Raw genomic sequence first — 15,310 nt, forward strand, 5'->3', positions numbered from 1 at the left:
AGCATACTTTCTGTTGCTATTACTACCACTACTAACATAATAGTCAATGTAAAGGAAAAAAACAAAAGAAAATAAATTAATTTCTTGATAGTTCATCTAAATATTGTTTTGGTTTATCCTTGAAGTAAAAATCAATTCTCCAAGATTTGGAAAGAAAACAAAAGCATCTTTATAGTTCACAGCATGTATTTTAGGTCTAATGATTTATCCATTGCCAGTGTGGGTTAGCTTGTCATGTTCTCTTTATTCAATGTCAGCCGGCTCCGTAGCTATTAAAGCACTTAACTGTTTCTGAGCACAGGAGAGGAACAGTTCCAAACTGGACAGGCTTCTTTGGCGGATGACTTGATCAAGCTGTTGAATTTTTTTGAGAGCAAGAGAGGAAAAAAGGAGAAAAAAAATATATATATATTTAGTTGAGGGATAAAGAAAATTATGCCATTAAACCCATTAGAAAAACTTTTTCAGGTGATAATTTAGAAAGTCAAGGAAAACTGAATGTAGTAACAATGTAGTCACTGTTTCTGGCTTATTTAACATGGCATGATAGTCGTTATAATTTCATAGTTGATGCTGGTATTCAGTTATTGGAGAGATATCATATATTTGATCACGGTGATTCTTGAAAATATAAAATGGTATTAGAATGTTGTTTCTTAGTGAATGTACAGCCCAAATGTCCACAAAAATCATATAAATATTGCAGATGCAAAAACAAAAGAAAAACATACGACAGGGAAACAGCTTAAGTACATCATGCATAGGAGTTTATTGGAACAAAGTCTAAATGAGATAAACAAGTTCTAGAATTTAGAAAAAAATTCTTGAAAGGTGTCTAAGAAATACTTGATGTTGATTTTTTTTGTTGCTTGAAATTTTAAATTACACATTTAGCGTTATTATTTTTCATAGAAATATTAATGCGGCACTTTGACTGTGTTTATATTTTATAGATTTATCTTATAACTTATATATACATGATATATATGTATATATACATGATACACATGCATACACACACACACACACATATATATAGTCTTTTCTGATAGATCATGAACTCCTAAAAACTGTGCTAGGCTTCTGTTGAATTCCTGAGAGCCCAGGGCCTTGCACACACTGATGTTTACTAGATCACAGGAAATATACATTTGTTAAACATAGTAAGCATTAAGTAAATCATATTTGTTATAGTACCTTATTAGCTAATTAGAAAAATGAGATGTAATAACTATTGCATTCTCTTTTAAAAAATAAAGCCCATACTTCAAGTCAGTATTGAACATTATGATCATAAATTATGAAAAGCACAAGGCATTAAAATCATCAAAATATTTGGTTTAGAATCTTGTCTTTGACACTTAGTAGCTGGGAGACCTTGGCTTCCAACAGAATTGTAAAATTTAAGTATTGACAAGGTATCCCTTCTTTTTTAAAATTTATTTCATTAAGGTAATACTATTTCTCAACATGGTATATGTCTTAGGAGTATTGATTTACACTGTTCAAATGTATATAACCACACCACATCCACCACTAAAGCACCAATAATCCTCACCACTGTTCACTGGGCCCCTCTACCCTTTGCTCCCACCCCCTGCTTTTCTGGTAACCTCAGTTTTGCAGTAAGATTTCAAGGGCTTATTCAGGTTGCCAGTTCCTTTGCTTTATTTCTCTATAGCCCACATATGAGTGAAATAACCAGCATTTGTCTTTCTCTCTCTCTCGCTCTCTTTTTTTAAAGATTTATTTATTTATGCATACAAGAACTGGGGTACAGGCCAGAGGTGTGGGGGGTGAGAGGATTCACCAGAGACAGAGTGGGGAGCAGAACAGGCAGACTGAGTGAAATACACTGCTGAGGGGAGCAGTGGGCGAGACAGGAGAGGTCTGCTGTGCCATGTGGGTTGCTCCGCGGCCGGCAGTGATGGAACCAGCACTGCAGAGGCTGCAGACAGCTTCATAGCGCTGTGCTCAACCACCTGCGCCACCAGGGAGGTGCTGTCTTTATCTTTTCCACTTATTTCACTTAGTATCATTTCCTACAGTTCCATCTATGTTGTCACAAATGGCAAGATTTCATCTGTTTTTATAGCTGCATAGTAGTCCTATGTGTGCATAAATATCTTCTTAATCCACTCATCTGTCCTTTGACACTTAGGCTGTTTCTATAATTTGGCTATTATAAATAGTGCTTCAGTGAACATAGTAGTGACTATCTTTTTGATTTCATGTTTTTATACTCTTTGGACAATACCTAGGAATAATATCGCTGAATCATATGGTAGATCTATTTTCAGTATTTTGAAAAACATCCAAATTGTTCCTACAGAGGCTGGACTAATCTACCTTTTTACCAAGTATCTGAGAGTTCCTTCTCCACACTTTTGCCAATACTTGTTTTGTTGGAACTTAACTGATTTGGTCTTCCTGCTAAGTTAGAGATTTTGTTAATTAGGGTTGTATTAATGTTGATAATTAATATAATGAACAAAACATGTATATTTCATACAAAGGGTATTAAATATTATAATATATGTAACATAAATTTGATACATTGTGTTTGAATAGATATACACATTATTATGTATGTGTATGTATATATGTGTATATGTATATCTATTCAAAAACAATACTTCACTTCTGAGAAGAAAACAATATTTTTAACAGTCCGGTTAAAATAAGCCATATTTGTTTGCAATTGATTTTGGATTTTCTTTACACCAGTATAAGTTCACCATCCTTTATATTATTGTGGTTTTTGGTCACTGGAAAATAAAAGCTGAGGTCCAGAGATGTTTTTGTTTTTCTTTTGCTGTGGCATGAAACACTAAGGGAAACTTTAGTAATATAAGTCATGTGATAAAGAACTTCCTGGAAATTGATTATTGATTACATCAAGAAAAGTTATTCTCTTTGGCCCTAAAGCCCTAAAGTTATTTTTACACAAAGTAAAAATAACTGATCACAACACATTGTCTACAGATGGTAGAACAATGGAGGAACTCAAAGCCAAATAAATTGAATTTCGTATTATATGCCATATTTATGTAAAAGGTGACAAATCCTTTCCATATGCTCCCCTCCACTGTAAAAAGAAAAAAAAGCAAATGATGCAATAATTCTCTTTATAAAATTACACTTATATGATCCACCTATATTAAAAATGACCAAAAAGATGGAAGACTAAAATTTTTAAGCATCCTAAGAATTAATCAGTAAGGAATACATGATATTTGTAAATTTCACAGCAAAAGATCGAATTATCCTAAGACTCCCTTCAATTACAGCATTCTGGGAATTCTTACAGAAACAGGTCGAGTCTGTTTCAAACAAGCAGTCTGTTACAGTGTAAACCCTAGGTGGCTAGACAAGGGTCTGTCTTGCTAACTCCTGTGTCCCAACATCTCAAAAAGGTCTGGCACCCATTTCTTCTTTTAAACAGTTGCTTGTTTTCCATATATAGTTATATTTTAGTACAAAAGAATATTTTATTTAATAATTATTCTATTGATAGTCTTGTTATTACAATTAATGCTGGAATGCACATCGGTCAGCACATTGTTCTGTATACCTGTGCTAGTATATCTTGCTGTGCCACTGGGGAGGCCCTAATACAGCAAATTTTAAAAGGAAGTCATGATACTACAGATAGTCTAATGCCCCTTTCTCATAAAGTGCAAAAACTAAGCAAAAATCAACAAAAGTATATTTTGAGTTACATCAAATGGGCAGTAAACATTTTTCTCTTTTTTTAAAGATTTATTTATTTATGCATACAAGATTTGGGGTGAAGGCTAGAGATGAGGGGTGAGGATTCACCAGAGACAGAGCGGGGAACAGAACAGGCAGATTGACTGAAATACACTGCTGAGGGGACCAGCGGGTGAGTCAGGAGAGATCTGCTGCGCCATGTGGGTCACCTCCCTGGCCAGGGATCGAACTAATGCTGCAGTGGCTGTGGATAGCTTCATAGTGCTGCATCTTAACCCCTTGTGCCACCAGGAGATTTCTTTTTAAGGTAAGGAAATTATGCAGCCAAAATGGAGGATAATTATGTTTAGTTAGGTAAACACCTAGATACACCTTCATCTTGGAGGGGGCATCATGGCTGTTTGTGTTACTAGTATGCATTGTAACTTCTGTAGAGGTGTCATGCATTAGCTTCATACCTCAGTCATTTACAAGCCCCACACATTACTAATTAGAAACAAACCTGACTTACTAGCTTCGAATTTATGGACTCAAGGTAAAGGAGAAAGTGTATCTTTTGGGGATGTGCAGCATAAACTCACAGTGTGTCACCAGCATTTGACCTGTGATTGTTGCTTGGTGGCAATAATGACTGGGCTGTGCATCAGAAGCAGCCATAATCTATTTTCATTTTTTATTTATTTTTTAAAGATTTATTTATGCATCAAGAACTCGGGTACAGGCCAGAGGTGCAGAGGGTGAGAGGATTTACCAGAGACAGAGTGGAGGACAGAACTGACTGAAATACACTGCTGAGGGGTGCAGCCTGTGAATCAGGAGAGGTCTACTGAGCCATGAGGGCCACCTCCCTGGCCTGGGATTGAACTTGTGCTGTAGTGGCTGTGGACAGTGTCTTAACCCCTTGCGCCACCAGGGAGGCCCAGCAGTACTATTTTTCTAAATGAGGATACATCTCAAGGCAGAAGCGTGACAATTTTCGTCTGGACACCCCAAGCACTTCTCTCCTCTTTCTGTGTGCAGTCACTGTGGAATGGGAGACCATGAGGTGATGGACACACTGCCAGGCTCCCTTCACAGCGTTCAGCACACCTCCTCGGGCCTTCCAAAGGCCCCACTAAATAAATACAACTGCACACTCCAGGGTGCAGCCAGGGACACCGGCACTGCATGGAGGACGCTACACAGGGCCATCAAAGACCTGGGCTTTGTAGCTCCTCCCTGAACATTTGGGACCTTTCTCATAGAAAGACGTTGAATTCCTCTTTCTGAAACACGTACATCAAACTAATGTTCTTGGCAAATTCCTGAATTTCAACAGTTTCTGTTTTATTAGGCATGACCTTATTATCCTTTATTGAGGCAAGAGGAATTCTGGCAGAAAACTCTACTCCTCCTGCTCCTGGAAGAGCGGGGCTTTTACTGTTTGCGGCTTTTGTTTCAAAGTGAATCAAATGTTAGTGTGCTGTGACTTAGGCTGACAGTATTATGTCCAGAGTGCAGTAGTGGCAAACTGTTTGGGATGTGGGGTTTGCCATCTCTTCTTAAGAGTTTTCCCTTCTATTTGCTTTGATTCCCCTTCCATTTTCTGTTGCTTCAGCTGCTAGTCAGCTTTTTACAGATTCCTGAAGAAAAAAAACCTGGAAATTCTAAGGCGTCTGAAATAGACACCTGGGCTTTCTATTCCTCTCTGCCCCCCAATTCTTTGTCATCTCTTCAGTTTGCTGGATTATTGCTGAGAATCATTTAGAAATCATTCTACTTTGTAAAAGTCAATCTTAATAAGGTAAGAGGGGAGAAGATATGTTTAGATTTATCTTTCCTTAGTGTCTCACACCATAGCAAAAGAAACACAAAAGCATCTCTGGACCTTAGCTGTTATTTTCCAGTGACCACATACACAATAATACAAAGGATGGTGAACTTACACTGGTGTAAAGAAGAAAATCCAAAGTCAATTACAAACAGATATGGCTTATTTTAATAGACCATATTAAAACAAGTAAAATAAGCAAATAGTTAAAATAAGTAAAGTTTTAGAAAACCAGAAATGATGTATTGTTTTTGAATATATAGACATATACATATAACAATGTTATACAATACATCAAATATATGTCTTACATATAATAATTATAATAATAAATATTTAATACCCTTAGTAGTAATTTCTTCAATACCTTTGGGCTCCTCCCAGTAACATATGTCAAGAAAAGTGAAAATACTAGGTGTGCCTTGATCAATGTGCCTTTCCCACCTACCCTCCCCTATATTTCAAACATATGCTTAAAAATTGATCTAATTTTTCAGTAAAGCTAGAAAGGGTATTTAGCAAGTACACTGATGGGAAATGACTCATACACAAATGGTATTAGTTTAGTAATGATGTTTTTTGGGTTGTTTTCATTCACTAACACGTTGTTTCATGGGCAGTGAAGAAAGGTCAAGAATGTGCTGCAACTATAACAACCAGGCACATTTTCCAGTTAACATCATGCTGTTGGGTAAGAAGGGTTGTTTGCCTTCTGATAAGAAATGAAATGATTACTTAGTCTCTGATTTGTTTACTGCTACCTCGATAACATTTTTTTTGTGGATTGGAATGCCTTTTTTCTGACTGTTATATGCCCCCCACAAATCCTCAACTGCCTTTCCATGTCCATGTTTGAGATTGAGCTGTGCTTAAACCGAGTCATTTAATCAATGAGCCAATCAGTGATGAGGAAAAAAGTCAAGACTGCCCAGTATTTGAACCTTACCACTCTCAGTCCTGGGCAAAAAAAAGAAAAAAAAAAAAAGGAAAAAAAAAAAAGAAAAGATACAATAGTATCCTTGTTCTTAAGAGACTTATAGTCTCTTTCGAAGAGACAAACAGGAAATAAGTACAGATGTTGACATACATAGTCAAGACTGAGTCGAGTGAAGACCATAGTGGAGAGTGAGCAGATTAGCAGACAGACAGACATACTGTTTGGAAACATGGAGGAAGGAGGCTTGAAAAAATCTGCTTAGGAGTGCTAGATCCATTCGTTCATTTGCCTGTGTAGTCAGTGTTATTTAGCACCTACTATGTGCCAGGCATTCTTTAGGCACTAGAAATGTTACGGTGAGTAAGTCAGTTCTCTGCTCTTACTATATTTTAGTCTGAGGAGACAAAGGTGGAGACCAATGCTTTGAAAAAAATAACAAAATAGCCTAAAGGATTAGATAAGGGGAGATCTTTTGGGTGTGATAATTGGAGATGACCACCTGGAGAAGGTATAGTTAAGAGACTAGGAAGAATGAGGAGTGGGGGGGAAGGAACCATGCAAACATTTTGGTAAAGAGAACTTCAAGGCAGGTGAAACAGCAAGGGAAGAGTTCAAAATGAGGGTTCGGACTTGGTTGGACAAGAGGACTGGCCATAAGGAGTCAGGGAGAAAAGAAGGGGAGAGCATCAGAAGAGTAGGTGGTGGTTGGAGGGAAAGGTATGTCCTGGGAAGAGATGCTGGAGAGTTTTGAGCAAGAGTGTGACATGCTCTGTGCTCGCAAAATACCAGGCTGACTTCTGTAGGGACAGCAGACTGGTGGTGGGAGGGGGCGGGAGACAAGAAGAAAATCCACTAGGACAGTTGGAGTCAGTTAGAATGCAGTGGAGGCTTAGCAGCAGGTCAGGCTTGGGAATATTTTAAACAAGGACCAACTTGAGCTGCTGATGGGCCAGAAGTGTGGATGCAAAGGAAGGAGAAACATAAGGTGATTCTTAGAATCACTGATGGTGTCTTACTGAGATGCAATGGATTGGATCTGAAGGGAGTTGACCAGAGGAAAATGGGAGTATGTTTGGTTTCTCTGCTCCAATCAGATATATCAGAGATGTTGGATATGAGTCTGAAATTCAGGGGGGAGGTCAGGACTACAAATAAACAAGATACACATATATAAGACACAAACTTGGAAATCATCGGCATATAGAAAGCATAGTTGAGTCACCCAGAAAAGGAATAAGAGAAAGCTGCAAAGCTGTGTTGAGGTGCGCTCTCTACCGCATGATCTGGCAAGGAGTGCTGCACGGGAGGTGTGCCAGGTAATGGCTCTGACCCCTGAAATACCTATTCAGGTCCTACCCCTGCACCTGTAAATGTGACCTTATCTGGTCACGTTAAGATATAATTAAGATGTAACACACAGATGCTGGGGGAGAGGCATGGATGAACAGGAGAGCCCCTTGCTCTAGACTTTCTAACCTCTAGAAATGGGAGAGAAAACATTTTGTTGCTTAAAGCCACCCAATTGGTAGAACTTTTTTATAGCCGCCCTGGGAAACTTCTCAATAATTTTTCCAGATCCTTGAGGTTTTTACAAAGGAGAGAATTGTTTTTCACCACGTGCTCTACAAGACACCATTTCTAGTGTCTGTTTAAAAATAAGTAAAAGGCTTTTTTAGTAAAGGGAGCTGGGGAAATGTTGGGTGCTAAAAAGACTATTTTCCATAGAAAAAAATCTTAGAGCTTGTGAGTTGCCAGAATGGTTCAAGTCTAGGTTACATTTCTTCAACTTTTCACACCTTGGAGTCGAGCAGACGTGTGTGTGTACATGTGTGTAAAGAATATTTTGGAAAATACTTCACAAACAGCTTATCTTGAGAAATCCTCTAGACTCAAAGAGGGAGAAAATGACATTGATTATTTTTGCCCTCGATGATAAGTAACCATGAACTTTTTTTTTTTTAAATTAATAAATTTTATTTTTATATTCCCCATACAACCATGAACTTTTAATGGTAAATGAGGCTGAATCTGCTTAGTCTAACATCCACACCTGACGGCATGTAAAGCTGACACTCTCAGTGACTAGGATTTCACCAGGCTGACATACCTTCTGACACTTAAAAACACATCTTTTTAAAAATGCATTGACCTTAAGAACACTGCTGTGTATTTCAAGTCAATCCTATAGCCTCACTGACTTTTGGACAAGGTAGAGACGGGATTCTCCTCTAGGGGGTTAGTGACAAGGCCAGAGAGTGCTGGGAACTATCTGTGGGATGCTGTGACTACCCTTCATCTTGATGTGGACCTGAAGGAAGTAGACTATAGATGGATTTTAAAACTTCAAATGCAAATGTAATTGTAAGGCCTGGTTTGTTTTATGAAGTCATCACATTATGAGTTGAAACTTGAAGGTCAAGTTATTCTTGAGTGGTGACTGTTTTCATTGTGACACTTAAACATTTTTTGTTGTAAATATCACCATCCTTAACTTTCTCCTGTCTCTGCACATTCTGCCTCTCCTCACTTCAGCCCAGGAAAACAGACTTATCTCTGATATTGCTGGTTGTGCTCACAGAGGTTCTATAGTATATTTTTCATTAGTACGGTAACCAGGAACAGTCTCTCTTTTACAATAGACTTTTCTTTATATTTTCAGGTAAGTAAATTTGATTGCAAGAGGGATATGTTGTATACAAAGCTGAAGTTTAGACACAAAATCCCCTCCCTGGGAACACAACTGTGTCATTATCGTAACTTAGAAATGGCATCAGGATAATAAGGTTACATAAAACACATAGACTGAAAACTTCTGACTCTAGAAGATTCAGCATAGTCAGGGCTGTGGCTTGAATCAAGGCAGCGCTCACCTTAACCTTGAACTTCAGAAAGTGTGTGCCTGACCCCTTTACCAGAACATTCATAGGCCATCACTCAACATTCCCCGAACACTTGCAATCTGAAGTTCACATCTCCTTTATTTTCCGAGAATGCTTTTTAACTTGAAAGTATATTTCAAGTCTGTGTGACTATTTATATAGTTAAAAACTGTCAACATATAAAGAAGTTGTGTAACTTTCTAGCATGCACGAGATGAATTACAGATGATCTTTCAGAGTAAATAAGAAGCGGGCGTAAGAGACAAACTCTGCTGGTCACAAGTAAAAGACTGCCTTTATTTTCTTTTCCTTTTTTCATTTGAAGATGTCTTAGGGTAAGTTATTGCTCTGTTTTTGAGCCCTCTAAAGGAACAGTTCTGCATATTTGGGCAGTTCTGCCTTTTTATCCCAAACTACCATAGAAGCCACTGGGAAATGAGAATACTCATTATTGCCCTTCACTGAATCATCCGGGCAGAGTAAACCAGTGTGTATTCCAGGCTCTGATGTGCAGACACGCTACCCTGGAAAACAGTCTTCCTCCTCCTAACAAGTCAAACAACAGCAGTTGACTAGAAAAGGAGATGCTGCCATAGGGAGGGAAGATTTCACTGCCACTTGCCAGACCGGGCACTGCACAGTATAAGCGTCGCTAGTAAGGTTAGCGAGTCTGAAACGAATTCTGATCATTACTCTTTTACTCCTAATTATGACAAATTCCAAGGAAAAGCCAAACATTTAAAAAAAAATTTTCTAAATGAAAAAAACAACAACACTCCAGATGTTTAGGTAAATTTAAATACACACACATACACACACACTTTTACTGTAGTGGCACAGAAATCGTATCTTAGGGCCCTGGTCCTTAAGTTTCTGTTTAGCTAGTAATAAGTTCTGTGTCCTACTTTATAGAGCGCAATAGCAAATAAAGAATTTATCTCAAATACCAGCTAGATTGATTCTGGCAAGGCAGACTAACTGAGTTTTGTACAACATTCCACATAATGTTTTAAATATAATTTGTTGCATGCTTCCAAACCATGAACAACCTTTTTCTACATTGTTTTTTCAAGATCTTGGTTAGTGTAAATATTGTAATGTATAGAATGGCCTTTTCTTAAGTTAAATGAATGTAAAAATCCCAAACAAATACTGTTAAGTAACAAATTGTTCAAGTAACAAACACAAACTTTTTTATACTTTTCAGTTGAACTTTTAAATTTTTAGCAATTATTTTGTGTCAATCCTAGAAACATTATCTGCCAGTTTACCTAGCTCCTCTTTTATTTTGACCCTCAACAATCTATATTTCATCTTATTTTGAAGTAGAAAGAATCACATGACTTTAGGTTCTTGTCTTCCTTTGCTATCTTAAAATTCTCAAATGACTGATATACTTTGCCTTATATGTTTCAATCTACGAAAACTAGCCAGGGTCTGTCCACAAGGTTTATTAAGTGCTCCTGTGCACATCTGTTGAAACTGACTCGCAGCGTGTGCTGAATAACCTGTAATGCAGGAGGAAGTCCAATCGCTCCTTGTTTCCACAGTAGTGGTACAGCTTCTAGGTTGGCAGTGCTCACGACCTGCTCTGTACAGGCAACGCCCTGTGCACTGTAATATCTGTTACTGTGTAAATTGGGGTCAGAATGGGGGGATTGCAATTGTATGGGGAATATAAAAATAAAATTTATTAATTAAAAAAAAATAAAAAAAATAAAAAGTTAAAAAAAAAAAAAGTCACCCAAACCCAATGGTTTAAAACATACAGAGACAAAACCCAAGTATTTATATCATAGATTCTGTGAGTCAAGAAACTGGGTGCCTCTGGCTCTTGGTGTCTACCGAGTTTCCAACCAAGATGTGGTCTGGGGCCACAGTGACCTCAAAGTTGAACAGGGACAGGGTCTCCTTCCAGCTCATGTGTGGATGTTCCTTTTCAGCTGATGCTGAAGGTGGCAGCTGACATCCCCCAGAGCAAGCAATTCAAGAGAGCATGAGAGAAAGCCAGAGAGCACCCAGAACATGAGTGAACGTAAGGCAGAAGCCACAATCTTTTAATAACCTGACTTTACTGGGTCCGGCCCAAACTCAAGGGAAGGAGACTGCGTAGGGTGGGGCATCCTGGGAAGCATGGAGTTGGTAGGATCACATTTCTGTTCCTTTGCATTGCTGATTTGAGATCACTGAGGCCTTGAGAGGTTATGACTTGCCCGTGGCAGGGACAGGCTTCAGATACAGGCATGTGTGGTACCAGATCCGTTCTCTGAACCGCAGTAGTATGCTCCTTTTCAGATACAGACTTTGGTTATGGCTGGGGGCCTTGGCAAGGTATCTGTTCTGTTATAATAAGTAGGGGGGTCTTGCATTGCATGTACTAGGACAAAAAGCTGTCAAGATGCCAAAAAGCCCTGTAGATGCAGTGACTGAAACATGTAATTATCTCCTCTTCCTAAACAGTGCATTCCAGAAGGTTTCTACAATATTACCATACAAATGGCTCCCTGAAAATGCAACAGAATCATTTAAAGAAAAACTGGTATATTCAATGTATCATATTAAAGCAAAACTGTAGCCTCCACACCAATATATAAAACCACAGCCCACATGCTCCTGGGGTGGTAATGAAAGGGAAGGCAGTCATACAGGTTGTGTCCACACAACCGGGCTGGCCCTGGGATGCCTTTGAGGCATCTTTTCTCACTCACCGTCATGCTTCTACCACCACTGCAACAGGCCAGCACACAGTGCACGCTGCCCACACCTGCAAGCCAGGCCTGATTCCCATTAGGAGATCCTCATTATCCAAAATTGAGCCAGTGGAACAAAGCATCATTGAATCAGATGGAGCAGATTTTTTTCTCTTTTTAAATAATACTGCTCTTCCTCGCCATTCAGGATTTTATGGTGTGTACTTGATTACTGATGTCTTAAAGAAAACCAATACCATCTGCACGGCACATTTTAAAAGATTTATCCTACTGAGGCACCCAAGTGAGAGAACTCTGTCAGTTCTCTTAAAATCCCTTGCAGCCTCCTGCTGGATCTAGGAATAGAAGAAAACCCTAAACATCTTTCTTTTTGTAAAGAAGAAAAGGAGGTTTGCTTTCCACTAAGAAAGCTAAACTGGGATATTATTGCCTAAAAATGGCAATGGCACCTGCTCAAATAGAGATGCTGAAAAATAATTAACATTACCAGACAGAGCGACAGGAGTGAAGGATCCCAGCAAAGCCTGCTAGTTGCCTCCAATAGCCACTTTTTTCTTCCTTACCGAGAAAGTTCTACTTTAGTTCTAGGAATGATGTCAACGTCCTCAAGTGACCATGCCCAAGGCTCCCCACGAGGGCAGCTCAGCACAAGCAGTGGGAGATGTGGGGCAGGGTCGCCAGAGAGCTCTGTCCAAGTGAGGCAGACACCTCTCCCAGGTTTTTCTCCCATTTTTGCTTTTTCCCTTTTCTCCATCACCAGTTTTTCTGTAACTCCAGTTACAGTTTCTGTGCCAGCTCTAAACTGCTTACCTGTGGGGTTGCTTATGTTATTGTTATTTCTAGTTTCTGTCACTGGGAGGAAAATACAAATCCCAGTGATAAAGGTATCAACTTTACACTATGTGAGTCTACCTGTGACAACAGAAACAGAAATTTACTTCTGGAAAAGCTCAAAATGTCAAGTGAATGAGACTGAAATTTCCAGTCAGCTTAAGAGAATAAGAATAACAAAAATAATCAGTAACAATCAGGTTATGCCAATCACCGGAACATGTGTGTGTGCAAATTGTATTGACATTTGCCTCTTTCCCCCTCTTTTCTCTGCTACAGAGAGTATTTGCAAACACAAACTGGAACAATTAAAAAGAAAAACACACCCAAAATGTTTTTAAAAATACATAATGGGATGGATTTAAAACTATACCAATATAACTTTGCCTAACCAATCAACTTATCTGCAAAGAAATACAAAGTTACCAATCAATTTAAAATTATGCCTATTTTGGATAAAATATGGCAGTTTTCCCCATAGGAAACCCTGAACTGATTCTGCAGATTAAGTCTGATAATAGGACCACATAAACTGTGTAAATGACAGTTTTACTGTCATTATTTGATGCTCATTTTCTATCCATCATGATTCTTAACAGAACATAAATTATTTAAGCTGCCACAAATCATTTCTGGAAAAAGGTATTTAAACTACTGCATACCTTAAGACTGTAGGTAGAACCAGTGACACTCTAAACCTTCCTGTCAGGAGGCCACTTCAACAATGAAACACTAGCAGTAAAAACTAAAACTGAGGGGCAATGTTGTGAGCACTTTCCTGTGGTGACCCATGTAAATTCTGACAACCTCTGAAGTGAGAACTATTTTTTCTTCATTTTACACATGAACAAATGCAGCCTGAGTGCTTGCCTAAATTTATGCATCTGATAAACAGAAGCTCAGTTTTAATCTAGGAAATCTGTTTTTAAAAACCTCATGCTCCTAAATCGTGCACTCCTCTAGGATAAAAGGTATCCCTATATGATGCGGCCGTGTTTTTGTAAAAAGGCTTCTCAATAAAATTAAACAATTCAGTAATAGTCAACAAACAAAACCAAGAAAAAGCCAGCAGTATTCCTCTCCCTTTCAAAAAAAATCTGCAGGGAATTTGTAAGCCAGATTTGGTGACATTTGGGTAGAAACTTCATTAATTGATGGTTCATAGCCTGGAGACATTGTTAAACTGGTAGGAAAGCTCCTATATAACTTTTGTTTCTATTTTAGTTGTTTACTTTTCTTGTCAGCTAACACTGAAGTACTCTACTTGCTTCTTATGCATCCAAAATAAGCAAAGGTTTGTAAACTAAAATTCTTACAGAAATAGCTATCTCAGTTGACAAAAAAAATCCCATTTCTCACCTATATTCGTAGATCAGAAAAGCTCAGAAGAAAATCTAACAAGGCTACTTAAAATGAATTGTACGGGGACTATAACCAAGATGAAAATGCATACATTGTGCAAAAATGAAAAATGATGTAAAATATGTATAAAACTAAAAATAAATAAATAATTAAATTAAAAAAATGTTAAGCAGTCTTTTATCAAGCATCATTACTAATGCATTGGAAGTGGGAAGTAAGATTAATGAAGGTAGGGAGAGACATTTCTTAAAAAGAAGAAAGTCATTCATAAGTACACAGGGCAGTTGAGATGCCCTTAAAATACCATATAAAGTAGCAACTCAGCCCGAGACCTGTTCTCTGTGGCATAGTGTATGACTACAGGACCTGATTAATCAAGGCATTGCAGCCAGTCATCGAAACCTTTCCTTCTCGTGTCTTAATATAAACAAATGACATTATCCACAGGAATGGAAGGATCAAGTAATCTAAATGGTGTGTGGTAAATCAAATGCAGACTATTATATAGAAATTTCATGGGTATGACCTATTCAAATGATTTGCCACCTCATTTACTATATAGGTATCACTACACTTGGATGAAAAATGTAGCTTTGCTGACATGTATCCAGGTTTCTCTAAGTAAAAGACACTGTGAAATTTAAGTCTTCAGGAAATACCAAGATAGTGATGCTGAATGTAACTGTATACGTTAAAAATCTGTTGAAAGTAAACATGCCAAACTAAAAATCGAATCATATTTTCTAAACACTTGAAGGTTCTCCCTACTTTTCTGAGAAAAGCTGGTAATCCAAAGCCATATGGATTCAGGGGATAGAAGTAGAGAGAATAACACTTCCCTAACTTACTCTTTGAGGCATATATATCTATATCTATATTTATATATATATATGTATGCGCACACATATATTTAAAAACATATAATTATATATAATATTTACACATAAATATGTATAAAATACAAAACTCAAAGACAGTAGAATACTGCAGACCATGATCTCAAAGGAACATATATGTAAAAATTCCTCAACAAAATGTTAACAAATTGAAACCAAAAAAGTATAAA

General features: G+C 37.9%; 1 protein-coding gene across 6 annotated transcripts in view; it reads right to left on the minus strand.

Moving 5' to 3' along the window:
• Positions 1–220: 220 nt before the first annotated feature.
• Positions 221–15,310, minus strand: part of CCDC91 (coiled-coil domain containing 91) — a 274,863-nt gene continuing 259,773 nt past the window's right edge. For all 6 annotated transcript variants that reach the window (XM_054696326.1, XM_037514176.2, XM_054696328.1 and 3 more), the window contains one exon: positions 221–354. In XM_054696326.1, the coding sequence (XP_054552301.1) occupies positions 244–354 (111 nt within the window). In that variant the 3' untranslated portion in view covers positions 221–243. The remainder of the gene's footprint in view (positions 355–15,310) is intronic.

The sequence above is a fragment of the Talpa occidentalis genome, unplaced genomic scaffold, assembly GCF_014898055.3.
Source record: "Talpa occidentalis isolate TD23 unplaced genomic scaffold, MPIMG_talOcc4v2.1 talOcc4.16, whole genome shotgun sequence".
NCBI lineage: Eukaryota > Metazoa > Chordata > Mammalia > Eulipotyphla > Talpidae > Talpa > Talpa occidentalis.